At 46.0% G+C, this 17,729-nt stretch overlaps 1 protein-coding gene and 1 long non-coding RNA gene across 2 annotated transcripts; both read left to right on the forward strand.

Moving 5' to 3' along the window:
* Window positions 1–1,410: 1,410 nt before the first annotated feature.
* Window positions 1,411–2,277, forward strand: LOC143838873 (integrase/recombinase xerD homolog). Its single transcript, XM_077340783.1, has one exon. The coding sequence runs from the start codon at window positions 1,411–1,413 to the stop codon at window positions 2,275–2,277; it is 867 nt and encodes a 288-aa protein (XP_077196898.1).
* A 7,710-nt stretch (window positions 2,278–9,987) lies between these two features.
* On the forward strand, window positions 9,988–12,848 carry LOC143839053 (uncharacterized). Its single transcript, XR_013231559.1, has 3 exons — window positions 9,988–10,322; window positions 10,865–10,947; window positions 11,773–12,848. It is a non-coding gene; the product is annotated as an uncharacterized LOC143839053 (long non-coding RNA).
* Window positions 12,849–17,729: the final 4,881 nt, after the last annotated feature.

Consider the following 17,729-nt stretch of genomic DNA (forward strand, 5'->3'; position numbering starts at 1 on the left):
GAGGAAGGAATGCCTGGCGGGACGCATGGCGGGCCCATTTGGTAGCCCGCCGCTACCCAATCTACGGGTGTCGCCGTTGGGTATAGTGCCGAAGAAGGCTGCAGGGCAGTTCCGGCTTATCCACCACTTATCCTACCCGTATGGAGGGTCAGTCAACGACGCTATCCCAGAGGAGGAGTGCACGGTGCGCTACGCTTCGTTCGACGACGCTGTGGCCATGGTGCGGGCCTGTGGGCCCGGTGCTCTCCTTGCCAAGAGTGACATACAGTCGGCGTTTCGGCTGCTGCCCATTCACCCTGAGGATTTCAACCTCCTGGGAATCCAGTTTGGCGGACAGTGGTACGTTGATAGGACCATGCCCATGGGCTGTTCGGTGGCTTGCGCGGCCTTCGAGCGGTTCAGCACATTTTTGGAGTGGGCAGTGAAACGCAAAGGGCGGTTTCGCGAAGTCACCCATTATTTGGATGACTTTTTGTTTGCTGCCCCTGGGGGGTCAGACGATTGTGCGGACCGCTTGAAGGTCTTTCAGGAATTGTCCGAGGAGTTAGGGGTCCCGTTGGCTCCCGACAAGACGGAAGGGCCAGCCACCAAACTCACTTATTTGGGAATCCTGTTGGATTCGGAGGCTGGCACCTCCAGCTTGCCTGGGGACAAGGTGGAAACGTTGAGGGCATTGATTGCTTCAATGCGGAGGAAGCGTAAGTGCACGTTGAGGGACATGCAGGTGCTGCTGGGGCACTTGAACTTTGCTTGCAAGGTGGTGTCCCCAGGGCGGGCATTCTGTGCACGCTTAGCACACGCATCCAGAGGTTTGACACGGCCTCATCAGCATTTACGCATCACCAAGGGCATCAAAGCGGACCTGGGGGTATGGGGCACGTTCTTGGCCCGCTTCAACGGGATCGCCATTTGGCAGGACACACTCCGGTTGGGGGAGGAGCTGCAGGTACATTCCGACGCCGCCGGGGGTGCGGGGTTCGGTGTCATGTTCCGAGACAGGTGGTGTGCGAGGGCGTGGCCGGACTGGTGGTCCGAGCCCTTGCGCAGGGACCTCACGTTTTTGGAGTTTTTCCCGCTGCTGGTGGCTGTGGTCCTGTGGCGGGAGGAGTTCCGGAACAAGAAGGTCGAGTTCTGGTGCGACAATCAGGCCGCAGTACACATTCTGAACAAGCAGTCAGCCAAGACCGACCGGGTAATGCGCCTGGTACGGCGGTTGGTCCTGGTCTGCTTGGAGGGCAACATTTCTTTCAAGGCACGGCACGTCGCGGGGGTGCAGAATGCAGCTGCTGACAGTTTATCTCGGTTGCAGGTCGAGAAATTCCATTTGCTCGTCCCCCAAGCCCGGAGGGAGCCGGACGCCTTTCCGGAAGACCTGTGGGACCTTGGAGCCGAGTGATATGGGATGGAGTGATGGGGTCCATTGCCCTGTCCACGCGGCGGAGCTACGAAAGGGCTGCCATGGACTTCGTGTCTTTCGCCCACGGGGAAGGGGGCAGGGGCCCTTGGCCCATGAATGAGCGGTTGCTCCTCTCATATTTGGCCCACCTGAAGGGCCGTGGTCAGTCACACCGGTCCATTCGGGTCACCATGGCGGGACTAAAGTTTTTCAGCAAGGCTTGGGGGTCTTGGGACCCCAGCTCTTCCTTTTTAGCGGGGAAGGCACTCAAAGGCTGGGGGAGGGCGTCCACAGCAGTGACCGACGCCAGAAGGCCGATAACGATGGACATACTGCTGCGGATTTTAAGCAGCCTCGGTGAAGTGTGCACCTCTAGGTTTGAGGTGACACTGTTCCGGGCGGCGTTCACGTTGGCTTTCCACGGGGCGTTCCGCTGCTCGGAGCTGGTAGCAGCTAGCCGGTGGGCGGCCAGGTCGCCCGCTCTCCGATGGGAGGACGTCAGATTCACAGCGGGCGGGGTCGAGCTTTGGGTCCGGAGGTCCAAGACCGACCAGGACGGGAAGGGCACCGCGGTTTTCCTCCACCGGGGGAGCCACAGGGCTGCTTGCCCAGTCAGCAATCTGTGCGAGTTCCTATCGGTTCGCCCCGGCCGCACAGGCTTATTGTTTGTCCACAGGGATGGGTCATATTTGTCCAGGTATCAGCTAGCAGCTGTGCTGAAGAGATGCCTGCGCGGAGCGGGTTTGCGCCCAGAGTGGTACGGCACACACTCGTTCAGGATAGGCGCAGCCACGCAGGCGTTCAGGGAGGGCGCTGAGCCCGAGGAGATCATGCGCAGGGGGAGGTGGCATTCAAAGGCCTACGCTGCGTACATACGGTAAGGCTCACGTGCGAATTGTTACTCGTTGCAGGACCCAGCGTTGCAAAACCAGTGGCTATGATCGTGGGTCACAGCATTGTCTTTTGGGCAAGCCGCTATGCTGGAATGTCTGGATGGGGATCCCAGCTGGGACTGGAGGCGAGGATCAGCATCAAGTGGTCCGGTCATCGTGGCATGAAGTGGGCAGCCCTACTGGATGTGGTGTCCCGGGAGGTACACGAATCAGGACCCCCAGCAATGTTGGTGATTCAGCTGGGGGAGAATGATCTTCCTGAACGAACGGGACTGCAGCTTCGCCGTATGGTATTCGATGACCTGAGACTGCTTCGGCAGCGTTTGCCTCGGACCTATCTGATATGGTCTGAGCTGTTGGATAGGAGGGCTTGGCGACTTGCCAAAAGGCCAGAAAAAGTGCATCGGGCCAAGGAGAAGATCAACCGGGAGGTCCGAAGGCTGATGGCTGAGTTGGGTGGGGCAGTGATTCGGCATGCCGAGATCACGCATGGGGAAGCAACCGTCTTTCGCAGGGACGGTGTTCATCTTTCAGCCCAGGGCAATGAGTTATGGTTACACGGTTTGAAAGCAGCATTGCTGTTGTGCAGTGCGGGTTCGGAAGGGTTGGCGGCAACGGGAGGGGATTCCTCCCGTTAGTGGCGGAATGGGGGCACGAGGCGGAGTAGTTTGGCCAGGGACCAGTTTGCGTACTGGTCCCTGGGGTTGGGGGTCTTAATAAGAGACCGGCTGTTACCGAGTGCGGCCTTACCCGGCTGGGAAGGTCAGGGGCTCGGGGCCAGGAGGCAGGGATGGTTGTACGCGGTGGACGCCCGGCAACCATTAACTGGCCTCCTCCCAGGGGAGGGCATTCAAGGGGCAAGGGAACCTTTCTCCCAGCAGGGAGGAAGGAGGACCCATGGTGCCCTTTGAGCCCATGTCAGCAGCCGGACGGCTGCATGGGGATTACTCCTCACCTCGTGCCATGCCAACCCTCGTTCATGTTCAATAAAGTTGTGGCCTTTCACGCCAATGAAAGGTGTTGCGTATTCATTGACCGCCCTTTCACTGCCAGGCAACTGGCATTCTGAGGAAGATCTATGATTTGAATGAAGTGTTACCAGAAGCTGTTTAATTCTAGATAAGCTAGCCATAAGGGAGTTCTTGATAAGCATGTTAAAATGAGGAAGCATTTATTGACTTTCTGGCTACTACAAAATAAGCATGGAATGTGCATTATACATTTGCCTCGGACAGTCTTCATGCTTAGCTACCCATACCGTGTGGCCAAATTATTTTTGTGGCTGGAGATTTCCTGCTATTACAACTGATCTCCAGGTGACAGAGATCAGTCCCCTGGGATAAAATTGCTGCTCTGGGAGATGGAATCCATGGCATTATAATCCATTGAAATTCCTCCCCTCCCCAGACCCCACCCTCCTCAGGCTCCACCACCAAAATCTCCAGGTATTTACCAACCAGGACCTGGCAACCCTATCTGGTACTGAAATGGCAGATGTTTACAATCTACTTCAGATCTGAAACAGGAGCCACAATCTAAATGCCTTCCTGACCTTCCTAATCCGCTAACTGAATCAGGCATCTGCTGGCAGCTCCTGGCTACTGCGGCTTCAAAAAAAAATTACAGTTTTCTTTTCTTCTGCAAACATTTGTTACCTCTTCAGACAGACCAGTTGTTCAATACCCACTATGAAAGAGGAAGCCTGATTTTATAGGAGAAGGCATTGAACTTTGTGAAACAAGAGCCTGTGGTTTGGATGCCTTTCCCTCTTTGAAGCTGAAGCATTTTGAAGGTGTGACGGCAGCCCTTTCTTGACTGAATGTTGGATGTGGCATTCTCAAAAGGAAAAGTGCAGATCCACAGAGAGATCCACAGAGAGATCGATGAGGAAAAGTGCAGATCCACAGAGAGATCAGTCAATCCCTTTCCACCAATTAATCAGGTAATGATTAATAAAAGCAAATTTTAATCTGTGGCAGTTTTCTTCAGCATTCAAGGCTACAGAGTTTCCACAGAATGAAAAAGAGAATGTTGAAGTTGATTTTTTTCCTTTCTTACTTTCAACTTTATTGACGGTTCTCTCCTAGACTCTAGTTTCTCAAACACTCAGCTGTTTACAGTCAGTTCTGTATCTGACAAAGACAATGACACATAGGTTTCCATTTAGCAGAATGTGAAATTTTGCATTTCATAAAGAGAACAAGTAATGGATCAAAGGCAAGATGAGTTTCTGTCGTTTCTCTTCCATTTTTTTTAAAGTGAGGACGTTGACACATGTGCCTTCTCAATTATGCTTTGGACTTTGTCATGATGACAACAGCTCTGTGTACAACCAGAATGATATTTGTACTGTAAGGCCATAAAGATTGTCTCAACGGGCTTGCCCAGAGAAAGCAAGGACTTCCTTTTATGGTTGTCTCAGATCTCGTTCTTGGAAGTATTCCCTTAACCTGCATACGTGTTCCTGCCTAAAACAGTCATGAACTAGGAACCCTCACTTCCAGCTAAGCATGACACACACTTAGGGTTGCCACCTCCGAGTGGGATCTGGAGATCATCCAGAATTACAGTTGATCCACAGACTACAGAGATCAGCTCCCCTGGTGAAAATTGGCCAGTTTAGACACTGAGTTCTCAGGCAGTATACCCCACTGGGGCTACTCATCTCCCCAAACTCTAACCTCCTAGACTCCACCTCCGACTAATTCACTGGCCATAATGCCATTTTATTTCCACATGCCTGTCCCCCACTTTGCTCCTCTCCAGTGCCAGCACCAGAGGGAAACATAAGATGGTGCTGCTCTACAATGCAAATAAGATGCTCTTTCGTTCTTTGCCACGAAGAGCAGAGGTGGTTATTGTACTGGTTCTGCTGGGGGGTGTACTAAAAGGAATGAAAGGAATGCTCATTGGAAACAATTTGAAAGATGTGAAGACCCATTAGAAATAATGGGAGCCAGGAATACCAATTAACTAGCATGGATTCCATTGAAATACATTACAGCACAAAATAGTTGCAATGAAAATGCAGAAGTGTTTAGGGCTGGAATGATAGTCCCCAGAGTTGAATGGGGGGCCTGAGAGTAAGAGACATCTACTGTCCCTGGAATGACAGGTTGTAGAATAAAATGACTGCTCTTGGGAGTAGCAAAAGTGTTCTGGAGCTGGAATGACAGCCCCTGGAGTAGAATGACAGTCACTGGGAGTAGGAGGACTGTTTGGGGACAGGAGTGACAGGTTGCAGAGTAGAATGACAGCTCCTGGGAATAGAAGTGACAGCTCTTGGGAGCCAGACTGGCAGCCCCTAAAGGGAACTGACAGTTTGTCATCCTGCTTGCAGAACTATTCTGTTCCTCTCAGGGGATGTCATTCCAGCTCCAGAACACTTCTGCTACTCTCAGGGTTTTTCATTCCACTTGGGGTGTTGTTATTCCAGGCTCAAAGCATGAATTCTATTCCACGGGACTGCCATTCCACTCAGGGGCCTGTTATTACAATCCCAGAGCAGCTTACCTGGACACAGAGACATTCATTGAAAATCTGATCAACATTTTCATTGCAAGTATTTTGTGTTTTTTTCCTGGGTTTATTGTGAAATATTCAGAAACTGGGTACCAAAATCTGATAACATCCAGTTATTTAGAATGGTTAAGTCCCAAATAGGTTGTTGAAGATAATCTCCCCAAACAGCCAAATTAGGTAAATTGTTAACAAAATTGGAAATGAGATTCAGTGTATGGGCATAATAGTCCTCTGGCTATGCTTACCAAGAAGCCAATTGTTAATCTCCCTGATTTCTACAGATCCTCTGCATTTATGGGAGGGGTGTGTGTTTGTCATGATGCATAATTAATATATGGAATTCATTGCTGGCAAGTTATAGAGTCTACTTGTTACTCAGATGGCTTTCAGCAGGAACCGGACCAATATATTGGCTGGCTGATGAACACAGACCAGACAGCACTTGCCAGCAAAGAGCCTTCTCTTTCATACACCATTTTTTGGACTAACAACCTCTGGATGATTTGAAAGTCTTCCCTATTATACCATAGGGAAGGGGTGGCCAAACTGTACCTCTCCGGATGTCAACGAACTACAGTTCCCATGAGCCCTTGCCAATTGGCCATGGTGGACATCTGGAGAACCAGCTTGGTTGCACCTTCCATAGGGCATACATTTATTTTACTTCATTGATATCTCACCTTTCTTTTCAATAGGACTCAAACTAGCTTACATTCTTTCCTCCCCCTTATTCACAACTACCATGTGAGGTAGGTCAAGTATGTTACAGTTAAAATGGACGTTCTCACCATTTTTGTTCCATTATGTTATTGTTCTCTTGTTATGACTGTATCACTATTGTTCAACTTATCATGTTATTTGTACTTTTTCCCCCCCATGTAAACTGCCCTGAGCCTCGGGGAAGGGCGGTATCTAAATATAATAATAAAATAATAAATAAATAAAATAAAGTTGAGAGTATGCAACTGGCTTCTGCAGCAGAATGGGGATTCAAATGTGGCTCTCCCTAATCCAGTGCTCTAATACTACACTACACTCACTCTCATTCTATATATTCATTACATGCAAATTATTTTTATTGCTTCAAAACAAGATGTTCTTAATCAGTACTTATAGTAGACTAGATGTGATATTAATGTAATATTTTTTTTTATTTCATTTATCCTCTCCTTCCTCCATAAAACTCAGAGACTGCTTCCAGATGAGGGATTTGGCTGGCGTTACCGCCTGTTTGCACACGGGGCTAATTCCTACTTCCTCATGGAATTGGGCAAGGTCTGGAGCAGTCCCAGAGTTGCTGGGACTGAGGCCCTCAGGTTCCCCACTTTAAGCGGATGTGAATAAATCTGCATTCCCTCTTTTACTGCAGGATACAATGTCGGGGCAGGTTGGTCTGGGAAGGGGAAATTCAGGCCATCCCCAGTTGGGGCATGCTCCCACACGTCCGCTCCTCCTACACTCTGGGTTTACTCCCATCCTCAACTCTGCCTCCCACAGATTTTTTTTTAAGGCTGGAATCCTGTTACAATGTGATTCCACTGTAATGAAATTGCCCTTCCCCCAGCCCAGCCCTGACCCAAAAGTTAATGAATGAAGGCTTGGTACTAATCCATCATCTTCAGTTAAAAATATTCTGTTAAAAATAAATATTTGCCTCTGCTGGTGAACTTTGTTCACAATGAAGGCATGCTGTCCAGAGACCCCACACCATGTGCCTCCTCTGCAGGCTCGGGTCAGCAAATGGGAGGGCAAATTGGCAGAGGTTGGGAAAACGTAATGTGTGGACCCTCAGTACCAAATTCCCAGGAATGTTTCAGGTTGAGAAAATGGTGGTGTGAGGATTAAGCCCCCATCCCTGATTGCCACAGAGCTGATTGAAATTGGGTCCCCACATCCCTGTGAAACACAGAACTCCGATACAATGTTTGTCAACCTGGGTTTTTCAGCCTTTTGACCATGGAGATACCACTGAAATATTTTTCAGGCTTTGAGGTATCCTAGAAATTAGGCAAGTCCTCTTGGGATCTGAGGAGTACCTGAGTTTGTGCATCCCTCTGTCTCACTGTGCTACCCATGAGCACTCCAGTCTGCCTCCTCTGCTGATTCCCAAAAACATAATCCACAGCACAGCTTGGCCATTATGCAAATGAGCTCTGATACCCTTTCACTCATTGTTAGCAGGGCGCTGGATTCACAAGTGGCCTTTTTTCATCAGCCAATCCGCACATCAGGAATTTAACTGTTTGAAATTACTGATTGCAGAATGCAGGGACTGATGGTTCCAGTGATGTCAGTGGATTCCTGAACTTATATTTATTTATTTTATATATTATATTTATATACCACCTTCTCTGAAAGCTCAAGGTGGTTCACAGAAAACTGAAACAATGCAGATAACTTATTTTAACAATAATAAAGTGATAATAAGCAACATAGAACAGTAGAAAAATATAGAAAACATTAAATTAATGCATACTGATATCCTAATGGGTTGGGTGGAATTGTGGGTGCCATAGGAGGGAGGCTTAGGGGCAGGGCCCAGGGGAAGTTGTGGTTCAGGTTGACCTCAACCAAATGCCTGGTGGATGAGCTCCCTTTTGCAGGCCCTGCAGAACTGTTCAAGTTCTCTCAGTGCCCTGATCTCCTCTAGGAGCTCATTCCACCAGGTGGGGGCCAGGATGGAGAAAGCTCTGGCCCTGATTGAGGTCAAGCAAACTTCCCTGGGGTCAGGGATCACCAGAAAGTTGGAAGTGCCGGATCGTAAGGCTTTTTGGAGGGTGTAAACAGAGAGGTGACCCCTCAGGTACACTGGACCCAGACTGCGTATGGCCTTAAAGGTGATAACTAGAACCTTAAATCTGATCCTGAATTCAACTGGGAGCCAGCACAGCTGCCGTAGGATAGGCTGAATGTGGGACCTTGGAGGTGTTGCTGTGAGGATGCTGGCAGCTGTTTTCTGGACCAGTTGCAGTTTCCAGATCAAAGTCCAGGACAGGACTGCATACAGTTAGCTGCAGAAGTCTAGTGTAGAGGTGACTGTCACATAGATCACTGTGGCTAGTGTTCTGGGGCAAAGTAGGGCACTAGTAGTTAGGCTTGGCAAAGGTGGTAGAATGCCAGCCATGCTACCATCATGAGCTGAGCCTCCATTGAGAGGGAGGCATCAAGAATCACACTCAGGTTCCCGGCGGAGTGGGCCACTGATAGCTGCACTCCATGCAGGGTGGGTAGGCGTGCTTCCTCACTTGGACCCTTCCTGCCCAGCCACAGGACCTCTGTCTTTGAAGAACAAACTGTGCTTGATCCATCTCATCACTGCTTCCAGGCAGCTGGCTAATGTTTCTGGGGGAGAGTCAGGGCAGCCATCTATCAGGAGGAAGAGCTGGGTGTCATCAGCATATTGGTGGCAACCCAGCCCGAACCTCTGTACCAGTTGAGCAAGAGGGTGCAAAAAGATATTGAATAGAATTGGAGAGAGAACTGCCCCTTGAGGGACTCCAAATGCCAGTTGGTGATGGCTTGATGTGCTCTCTCCTAGTTCAACCTTCTATCCATGATCCTGGAGGCAGGAGATCAGCCACTGGAAGGCAGTTCCTCTGATCCCAGCATCGGTGAGGTGGTGAGCTAACAGCTCATGATTGACTGTGTTGAACATTGCTGAGAGGTCTGGTAATACAAGCAGCGCTGACCCACCCTGGTCCAACTGGTGATGGAGGTCATCCATCAGGGTGACTAGCACTGTCTCTACCCCATGGCCAGGCAGAAAACCTCTAGGAATGAAGCTTCTTCCAAGTATGCTGACAGTTGGTCCATGACAAGCATCTAAGTGCAAGACGGGGCGGTAGTTGGAAGGTTGTCACCGGTCCAAAGATGTTTTTTTGAGCAGTGGGCGAACCACTTCTGGGATAGGCTGCATCACCCCTGCAGAATGCTCCCATTTCCTCAGGGTGACATGGCATCCTGGCTGAGAATCCCTGGTCTAACCACTGTTCCATGCCAGCTCTCTCTTGTTGATGTGGGAACACATCTATTGCCACACCCTCTGTGAAGGGAATGGGTATGGATATAACATATGTTGTCCCACATCAGGAAGCATGCGAGAAGAGACAGGGAGGCAGCTGGCATGAAGGCAGGCAACAGTGGAGGCAGAGGCTGCAGTGGAGGTGGAGGTGCTGGTAGAGGAGGGGCCAGAAGAGGCAAAGATGGCAGTAGAGGAGAAGTAGGAGGCACTGATGAAGTCTGAGGAACTGGTGGCAGTGCCAGCAGAGGCTGAGGCATCAGTGACGGTAGTGGAGGCCAAGGCAGCGGCACCAGTGGAAGAGACTGAGGCAGTGCCACTGGAGGCTGAGGCCGTGGTTTTGGTGGGAGCTGAGGCAGTGGCCACACCACTGGATGCTGAGACAACAGTGGTGGTGGCAGAGGCCTGAAGGAGCCCTAAAGCTGGCAGCCATGGGACAGTCAGCTGAGGCACTGAAGAACTGCAGAGCAAAGCGGTCCTCCTGCCACAAGAGGTAAGGAGGGAGAGGAGGGGAGGTTGGAAGGAGGAGGGAATCTCTCTGTGTGTGCATGTAATTGTGTCTTTGTATCAGACTGCGAGGGAGGGATCAGGGACCAAGGAGGAGGTTGGGGAAGCAAGAGACAGGAGGGGAAAGTGGGGGGAAGGAATCTGTGTGTGTGTAGCTGTGAGTGTGTTTGTGTCTGTGTGAGAGAGGGAGGGGGCCGTAACTAAGGAGGAGGTTGGGGAATCAAGTGAGAAGGAAGGAAAAGGGAGGGAGAAGTAGGGCAGAGGAATCTATATGTGTATTGTGTGTCTGTGTCTGTGAGAGAGGGAGAGGTCAAAGACTTAAGGAGCCCCAGAGCAGGTATGTATTCCCACATACCCTGTGAGAGTCAGACTGTCACTAATTTTTTGTTTATTATCTTGTCAGTAAAGCAAAATTATTTTGAGTTGGTTGTTAATGAAGTGTTTAATGATGGGGATCATATTTCAAATGCATTATGTTGGAGATTTGTATACTCTGATACTTATTTTCATTGTTTTTTCATTAACTAGGATGCTCAAACCCGGTAATTATGTTGTTGCCACCTTTTCTTCTTGGCTGTGCTCCTGTGCCTTCAACAACAGTCTTACCCACAGTAAGGAAGTGTGAATTGTTTGGATAGTTTGTCTCCCTACACAAATTCTCTATTTCCTTCCGCACCTGTTTGCGGTGGTCCTGATCAGTTCCACACATGAAAACCCTTGGCAGGGCTTCGCTCTGTCTATATTCTCATGTTAAGATAATGGAATGCTATGACCCCTTGTTATTCACTTTGATGTTTGGTCTACTTCACTTTGGATGTCAAGGGCCTCCGGGCTGGCAGAGAAAGAGAGAGGAGGAAAGAAGAGCAAACCTCCTCAGGAATGCAGGAAGTCAATAGTCCCTGAATAGCCAGTTGTTAGAACCATTTTTCTTACTGTCTGTGTACGGTTTCACAAACAGCTTAAGTGCAATGCCATGTTTCCACCTCACGTGGACTGGGTGAGATAAAAGAAATGGGAGGGGAAAGAGAAAAGACTTGCAGACTGGCAAGTGTGCATTTGGGAACTTTATTGGCTCAGTCAACTTTATCTAGTTACATTTATAGAATCTGCGCAGGATAAAGAAAGAACACTAGCAGGGCATGCCATGTGGAAAGCAGCAGTTGGAAGACTACAAATGAAGCATTTGAGAAACAATTAATCATGAAGGAGCTTTGTCAGATACCATAGACTTGGGATGTTGAAAATCTGTAGCATTGCATTTAGGCATAACATCAATATTGTACATTAGTTTTGCACATTGCACATTGCAACTGTCAAGTGTACAGGGTATGCCACGAATCTTGGTTGGCCTTGTTAGCATTATTATGGTGAGTTGAATTTCTTTTTCCACAATTCATTTTATTTAGTCATAGCTATGGATTTTTTTTCTCTTTCAGAAGAATTTCTCATTATAGTTTTCCATCATACCTCTGTGACCCCTTTTTTAAGATTCAGGAAGACATCATCTGCCTCTGGGTAGCTGCAGAATGAAATCCTGAAAATTGGTAGAACCTGTCTGCCTGCCCTTCCTGTCTTCAGAGTTCTGATAAACATGGAATTGATTTGAAACAAACTGGATTGCTTAAGAAAAAAGAAAATGGAAAAGAAACAGATTGTTGGATTTCTGGGAGAAATTGAGTAAAGAGGAATTAACAGAATTATTCGGCTCACCGTATTGGGCCAATTTGTTTCAGCTCAAAACAAAGACAGCCCCACTCAAGAGGCAGAAATTGCTGGCAGCTATGCAGTTATGAAACTACCTCTCCCGGGAGGCACACCAGGACCCTTCACTGTTGGTCTTTAGTGAAGACAGTTTTATTTAGGACTCGTTTGATTGATATAGGCTTTTTATTTATTGGCAGTCCTAACTGAGCAATAACTGACTCAGTCCTCTCTCAGCTATAACTGCCCAGTTAATTATGCATCTGAACTCTAGCTAAACCTTCCTGGCAATTAACATCCCCTGTCCCCATACCTATATGTAATGGTGGAGAGAAATTTGTTTCATTGTATCTGAAGAACTGTGCATGTACACAAAACATGGTTTGTGTAAAAGGCACCACTGGACTCAAGCTTCATTCTGCTGCTTCAGACCGACACAGCTAGTCGCCTAAATATGATTTTTTGTGGCTTATTGTCACTGTTGTTTGATGTATTGTGTTTTTATTGTATTTTGAATCATTGTTTTCTTTATGTTGCAAACTGATTTGAGTTCTTCAAGGGACAAAGATGTGATAAGCATTTTAAGTTTTAAATAAATAACTAAAATCGATGGATTTCCCAAATTAAACTGGAAACTAGGGTGCCTGTTAACAGTCTCCAGGCTTATTCTCACACTGTCCAGCTGAAGCCTACCCCAGACCTCAGTGCCATCTCTCACTGACGGTAGACAAATCAATAGATGTGGACCTTGGCACTTCCTCCTGAGGAACTGCCTGTCTCATTTTGTTTGTTTTAGAGCCCACAATGTGGCAGAGAGAGAGGAGAGGGAATTTCCCCTTTCCCTTTTGTCCTTGGTCTTCGCTCCAATTGAGATTGTCCTCTTGTTAGGTGAACGAATAGGAAACCTTGGAGAGGGCTGAGCTCTGGAGCAGTTTCCTGGGGACTGATCCACAATCTGCTGCCCAGCTAAAAAAAGAAATTTCCAATCACCTTGCTATGTTAAAAGCTTCTCTGATAGAGGCCAGCCACGCTTTTCTTCCCAAGAAATCAATTTCCGCATTCTTCTGTATCTATCATGGCTTAGCTGCTACGGTTTCGATGACTTGTCTGTCACCTGTCGGAAAAGGCTTGACTGATGTTCTTGAAATACCTAAAATTATTCCGATTAGACTGAAACACAAGAGCAAACCGCTTCTGTAAGTTATCCATCGGCAAGGCAGGAGGCTGTGAAGGCAGCATTCCAGGCCAAACCCCACTTTCTAAGGAAACTGTTTAGTCTGCTGTGCAGAGAGTTGATTTAAGAAACTATTAGGGAAAGTTCAGTTTTGGTGGAGGACATTTTTGTGTGGGGCTTTGAATTCTTGTGGTTTTAATGAACAAAAGATCTTAATAGAAATCTTTAACTGGAAATTCTAAAGAAAAATGCATTATCTATTTAGGTAAGATTGACAGTACATTAAAAGTGGAATCCTATGCAGTTGTTTCAATCATCCATTAATTTCAACAGGTTTTGTTGTTGTTGTTGTTGTTGTTGTTGTTAGTTGCGAAGTCATGTCTGACCCATCGTGACCCCATGGACAATGATCCTCCAGGCCTTCTTGTCTTCTACCATTCCCCAGAGTCCATTTAAACTCACACCAACTGCTTCAGTGACTCCATCCAGCCACCTCATTCTCTGTCGTCCCCTTCTTCTTTTGCCCTCAATTGCTCCCAGCATCAGGCTCTTCTCCAGGGAGTCCTTCCTTCTCATGAGGTTGCTAAAGTATTTGAGTCTCATCAACAGGTTTAGATAGGAGCAATTCTATGTAGGATTGCACTGTCAATCAGTGTGGTTCTTGTAAAATGTGTTGGGTCTTGAGACATACAGGAGAAATGATGTCTATATTTAAAATCATAGCTTTTATTTTAGGATGGTTTTAGCTTTTTCATCAGCTGATGCAAAAATCTAAAATGCCATCCCTATCCACCCAGCTGCCTTCATACATCTATGTCTGATCAGTTATGACCAATACATCTATGTCTGATCAGTTAACTCCTCCAGCAGTAAAGTACAAAGTATATCCAAGATTGTTGCTGTTGTTGTCAGCCATTCAGTCATGTTTGACTCTTGGCAATCCCATGGCACAGCTGTTGCCACAATCCATGGTTCCACACTACCTCCTGCAGCCATGCATTGTACTGGCTAATGTCCATTTTGATCGTGTTCTTTGTTGGCTGGGTTTCCTTTTACCACTGACCAATCCTAACATAATTGCTTCCTGCATTGAGTTGGATCACATGATATGGCCATATGAGCCAGAGTTCTGTGATTTTGCCTACTGATGATAGATCAGGCTTCATGCAATGTAGTATTTCCATGTTTGTGACTTTTTCTGTGCATGGAACCAGCAGAAGCCTTCTCCAACACCAGAGTTTAAATGAATCGATTCTTCTCTTGTTCAGTTTTTCCATTGTCCAACTGTCTCAGCCATAAATTGCTATTGGAAATATGATATATCAAACTAATCTACATTTGGTAGTCAGGCTTATGTTCTTGCTATTCCAAGTCCTGTTCAAGTCCATCATTGCTGAATGACCCAGAGCAATTTGACATTTTATTGCCACACTGCATTTGGCACTCATTAAAAAAAATGAATACTTGAATGCATTCAATCTCTTCACCGTCAAATGTTATTGTGACATGTCTGTTTTTTGCAGTGGTCATTGTTTTTGTCTTTTTAGTGTTTAAGAAAAGGCCAAATTTCTTACTTAATTCATTGACCTTTGTAATCAACTGTTCTAGGCCTTCCTTAGTTTCTGATAGGAGGGTAGTGTCATCAGCATATTAGAGATTATTTATATTCCTTCCTCCAGTCTTAATTCCAATGTTTGATTCTTTGAGTCCAATCTCTTTCATAATGATCTCAGCATACAAGTTTAAACAGGAAGAGGGAAAGAACACAACCTTGGCACACTACTTTCTCTGTTTTGAACCAGTCAGGTGTCACCAAATGGTGTATATACAATGGCTTCTAAGTTTGCATAGAGTGATTGTATCAGTTTGATCAAATGCACTGGCACCCCCAAATTTTACAGGGCTTCCCACAATATGTTGTGATCCATAGAATCATAAGCTTTCTTGTAGTCAATAAAGCAGATATGGACTTCCTTCTGATATTCCCGTGACTTTTCCAAAATGCAGAGCATGTTTGCTATGAGATCACGTGTGCCATGCCCCTGTCAAAAGCCAGCTTGAACATCTGGTAATTCTATTTCAGTGAAAAATTAGGGCTATTCAGATACCTTTATTGGCATATGAAATCAGGGCTACTGTACAGTAATTGGAACAGTTTTTTGAGACACCCTTTTTTGGTAGTGGGATGAACACAGATAATTTCCATTCCTCTGGCCACTGATTATAAAAGGTAAAGGTATCCCCTGTGCAAGCACCAGGTCATGTCTGACCCTTGGGGTGACACCCTCTAGCGTTTTCATGGCAGACTCAATACGGGGTGGTTTGCCAGTGCCTTCCCCAGTCATTACCATTTTCCCCCCAGCAAGCTGGGTACTCATTTTACCGACCTCGGAAGGATAGAAGGCTGAGTCAACCTTGAGCCAGCTGCTGGGATTGAACTCCCAGCCTCATGGGCAGAGCCCACTGATTATAAGATTACCTAAATTAGACACCAAAGACATATAGAAACATCTGATTAGTAACTCTCAACTCAATAATCTCAAACAAATCCCCCCCCCCACTGGTATGTAATAATTATTGCATTTACTCATGTAGATATAATCCTGGGTCTGCCATCATGCAGACAGACACATCTGAGTGGTTTAAAAGACAATCAGCTTTCTTGATTGAAACTAGTAAGCAAGATGGGAACTGAACTGACTGAGCATCCCTGGTTTAACAGGTGACTGAGCATCCCTGGTTTAAATGTTTACATTATAAATGGATTGAGGAAAGACCAGCCATAAGCTTTACACATAGCACATGTCCATATTCAGTTCTCTGGACAGTACAGACTACTACTTGATTTACTTGATTACTGATACTGTGGTTTGGCATTCTTTAATACTCCATAGTAGCATCATAAAATGCAGAAGCATGGACATTGCTGCTTGTCACATTTCCAAGCCCATTTTGTTAGCATTCCTGATCAAGTGTGATTACATCAATTCCTTCCCGAAATTCCATGCTCAAATTTACTGTTGCAGTCTTCATTGCCAACCATGAATACCTGGACTTTTCTTTATTGTTCTGGGAAGCTGAAATCACAGGAAGCCATTATGATACAGCGATCAAAGAGTGACTTCTTGATATTACTTTGGGGATTTATCCACATGATTGCTACTCACAGTGGAACTGGCTTTTAGTCCGTGCTGCATCTGCCAAGATGGTTTTCCCAATGCAAAACAATTTGTTAGCCTTTCTGTTAAGCATTAAACATGACAAAAGAGACTTGAGCAAAAAAACATGAAATTTCATGAGATGGGGAAAATTATTTGAAAAGGGAGAACAATGATAAGACAGTGGGGGGAAATCTTGGTTGTTATCTTTTAAAAGGAACCAGATTGTCACTGAAGTTTGCTAATGTAAAAGAGAGGAGAATTAGCATTTTTTACTAAGAAAATTAGCATCAAATTTTATATCAGCAAAAATTGGACAAAACTGAATGTGCGTTTTGACATCTTTCCAAGAAAATCAACATCTTTTGCAGACTGTAAATATAGCTAATTATTTGAGAGCAAATGTAAAAAGAAAGAATATCCTTTTTCATGTTTTAGATTTTCTATGAATAGTACTTGATTTTAACCATTCCATATTTTAATGTGAGGTTATTCTTGTCTGTATGTTGCTGAACTGAAACCATTTGTTTCAGCTCTTGTTTCTAATATAATACAGTCCTCATTTTTAAAATGTGCTTTCCACCATCATATAATTTACACAGCATTTATTTGGCTCTTCCAGAACTGCTATGTTTTGCATAATTCTGTTCTAGCTTTTGATTATGTGCTTTTTTCTATATATGCTAAAATAAGTCACTGTTCTTTTGAAGACCTTCTTCCATTTGGACTTGGTTTGCAGTTCTTTGAGCAGACCCTGCAAGCAATTGCTTAGGACAACAGAATGAAGGAGGAGCATCTGAGATAGAAAAACCTATAGGGAAGATAGCACCGGCTGCTGGCATGTGTTGGCAAGAGGGCAACATTTATTTATTTTTGAGATTCTCAAGGGTTCTATTAGGCCTTGCTAATGAGCTTAATACTAATATTTTGGGGTACAAGTATGGAACTCTTTCTGGTGTGTCCTTGTATAAATGATGGAATCCTATATGCTGTTGCCCAAGGGGCACTTTTTATATCATGAGTTCCACATGTTGGGAAGTAGGAAATACTTATAACTATGGGGAAACCAATATTTGTGTATTATTTTCTTGGAAGGAAGACATGCATAAATTTAAGTGTAGGGAAATCAGAAACAGGACCAGGGTTTGCCAGCTATGACCATTCCTGAACTTTTTCTACACTAGTGTTATCATTTGGATTTGCATTTTTAAAGGGTCAGCTATTTGCCCATTTCCACACTGAAATTTGCCTCTTTGGGCACAGACCTCACTTGCCCCGCAGCAAAGGAATCCCCAAAAAACCAGTTTTCATTTTTTAAAGCAGGGACTAATGGGGTCTAATTTGGGGCTGCCAAATGCGG

This window comes from Paroedura picta, chromosome 5 (assembly GCF_049243985.1).
Source record: "Paroedura picta isolate Pp20150507F chromosome 5, Ppicta_v3.0, whole genome shotgun sequence".
NCBI classification, from domain to species: domain Eukaryota; kingdom Metazoa; phylum Chordata; class Lepidosauria; order Squamata; family Gekkonidae; genus Paroedura; species Paroedura picta.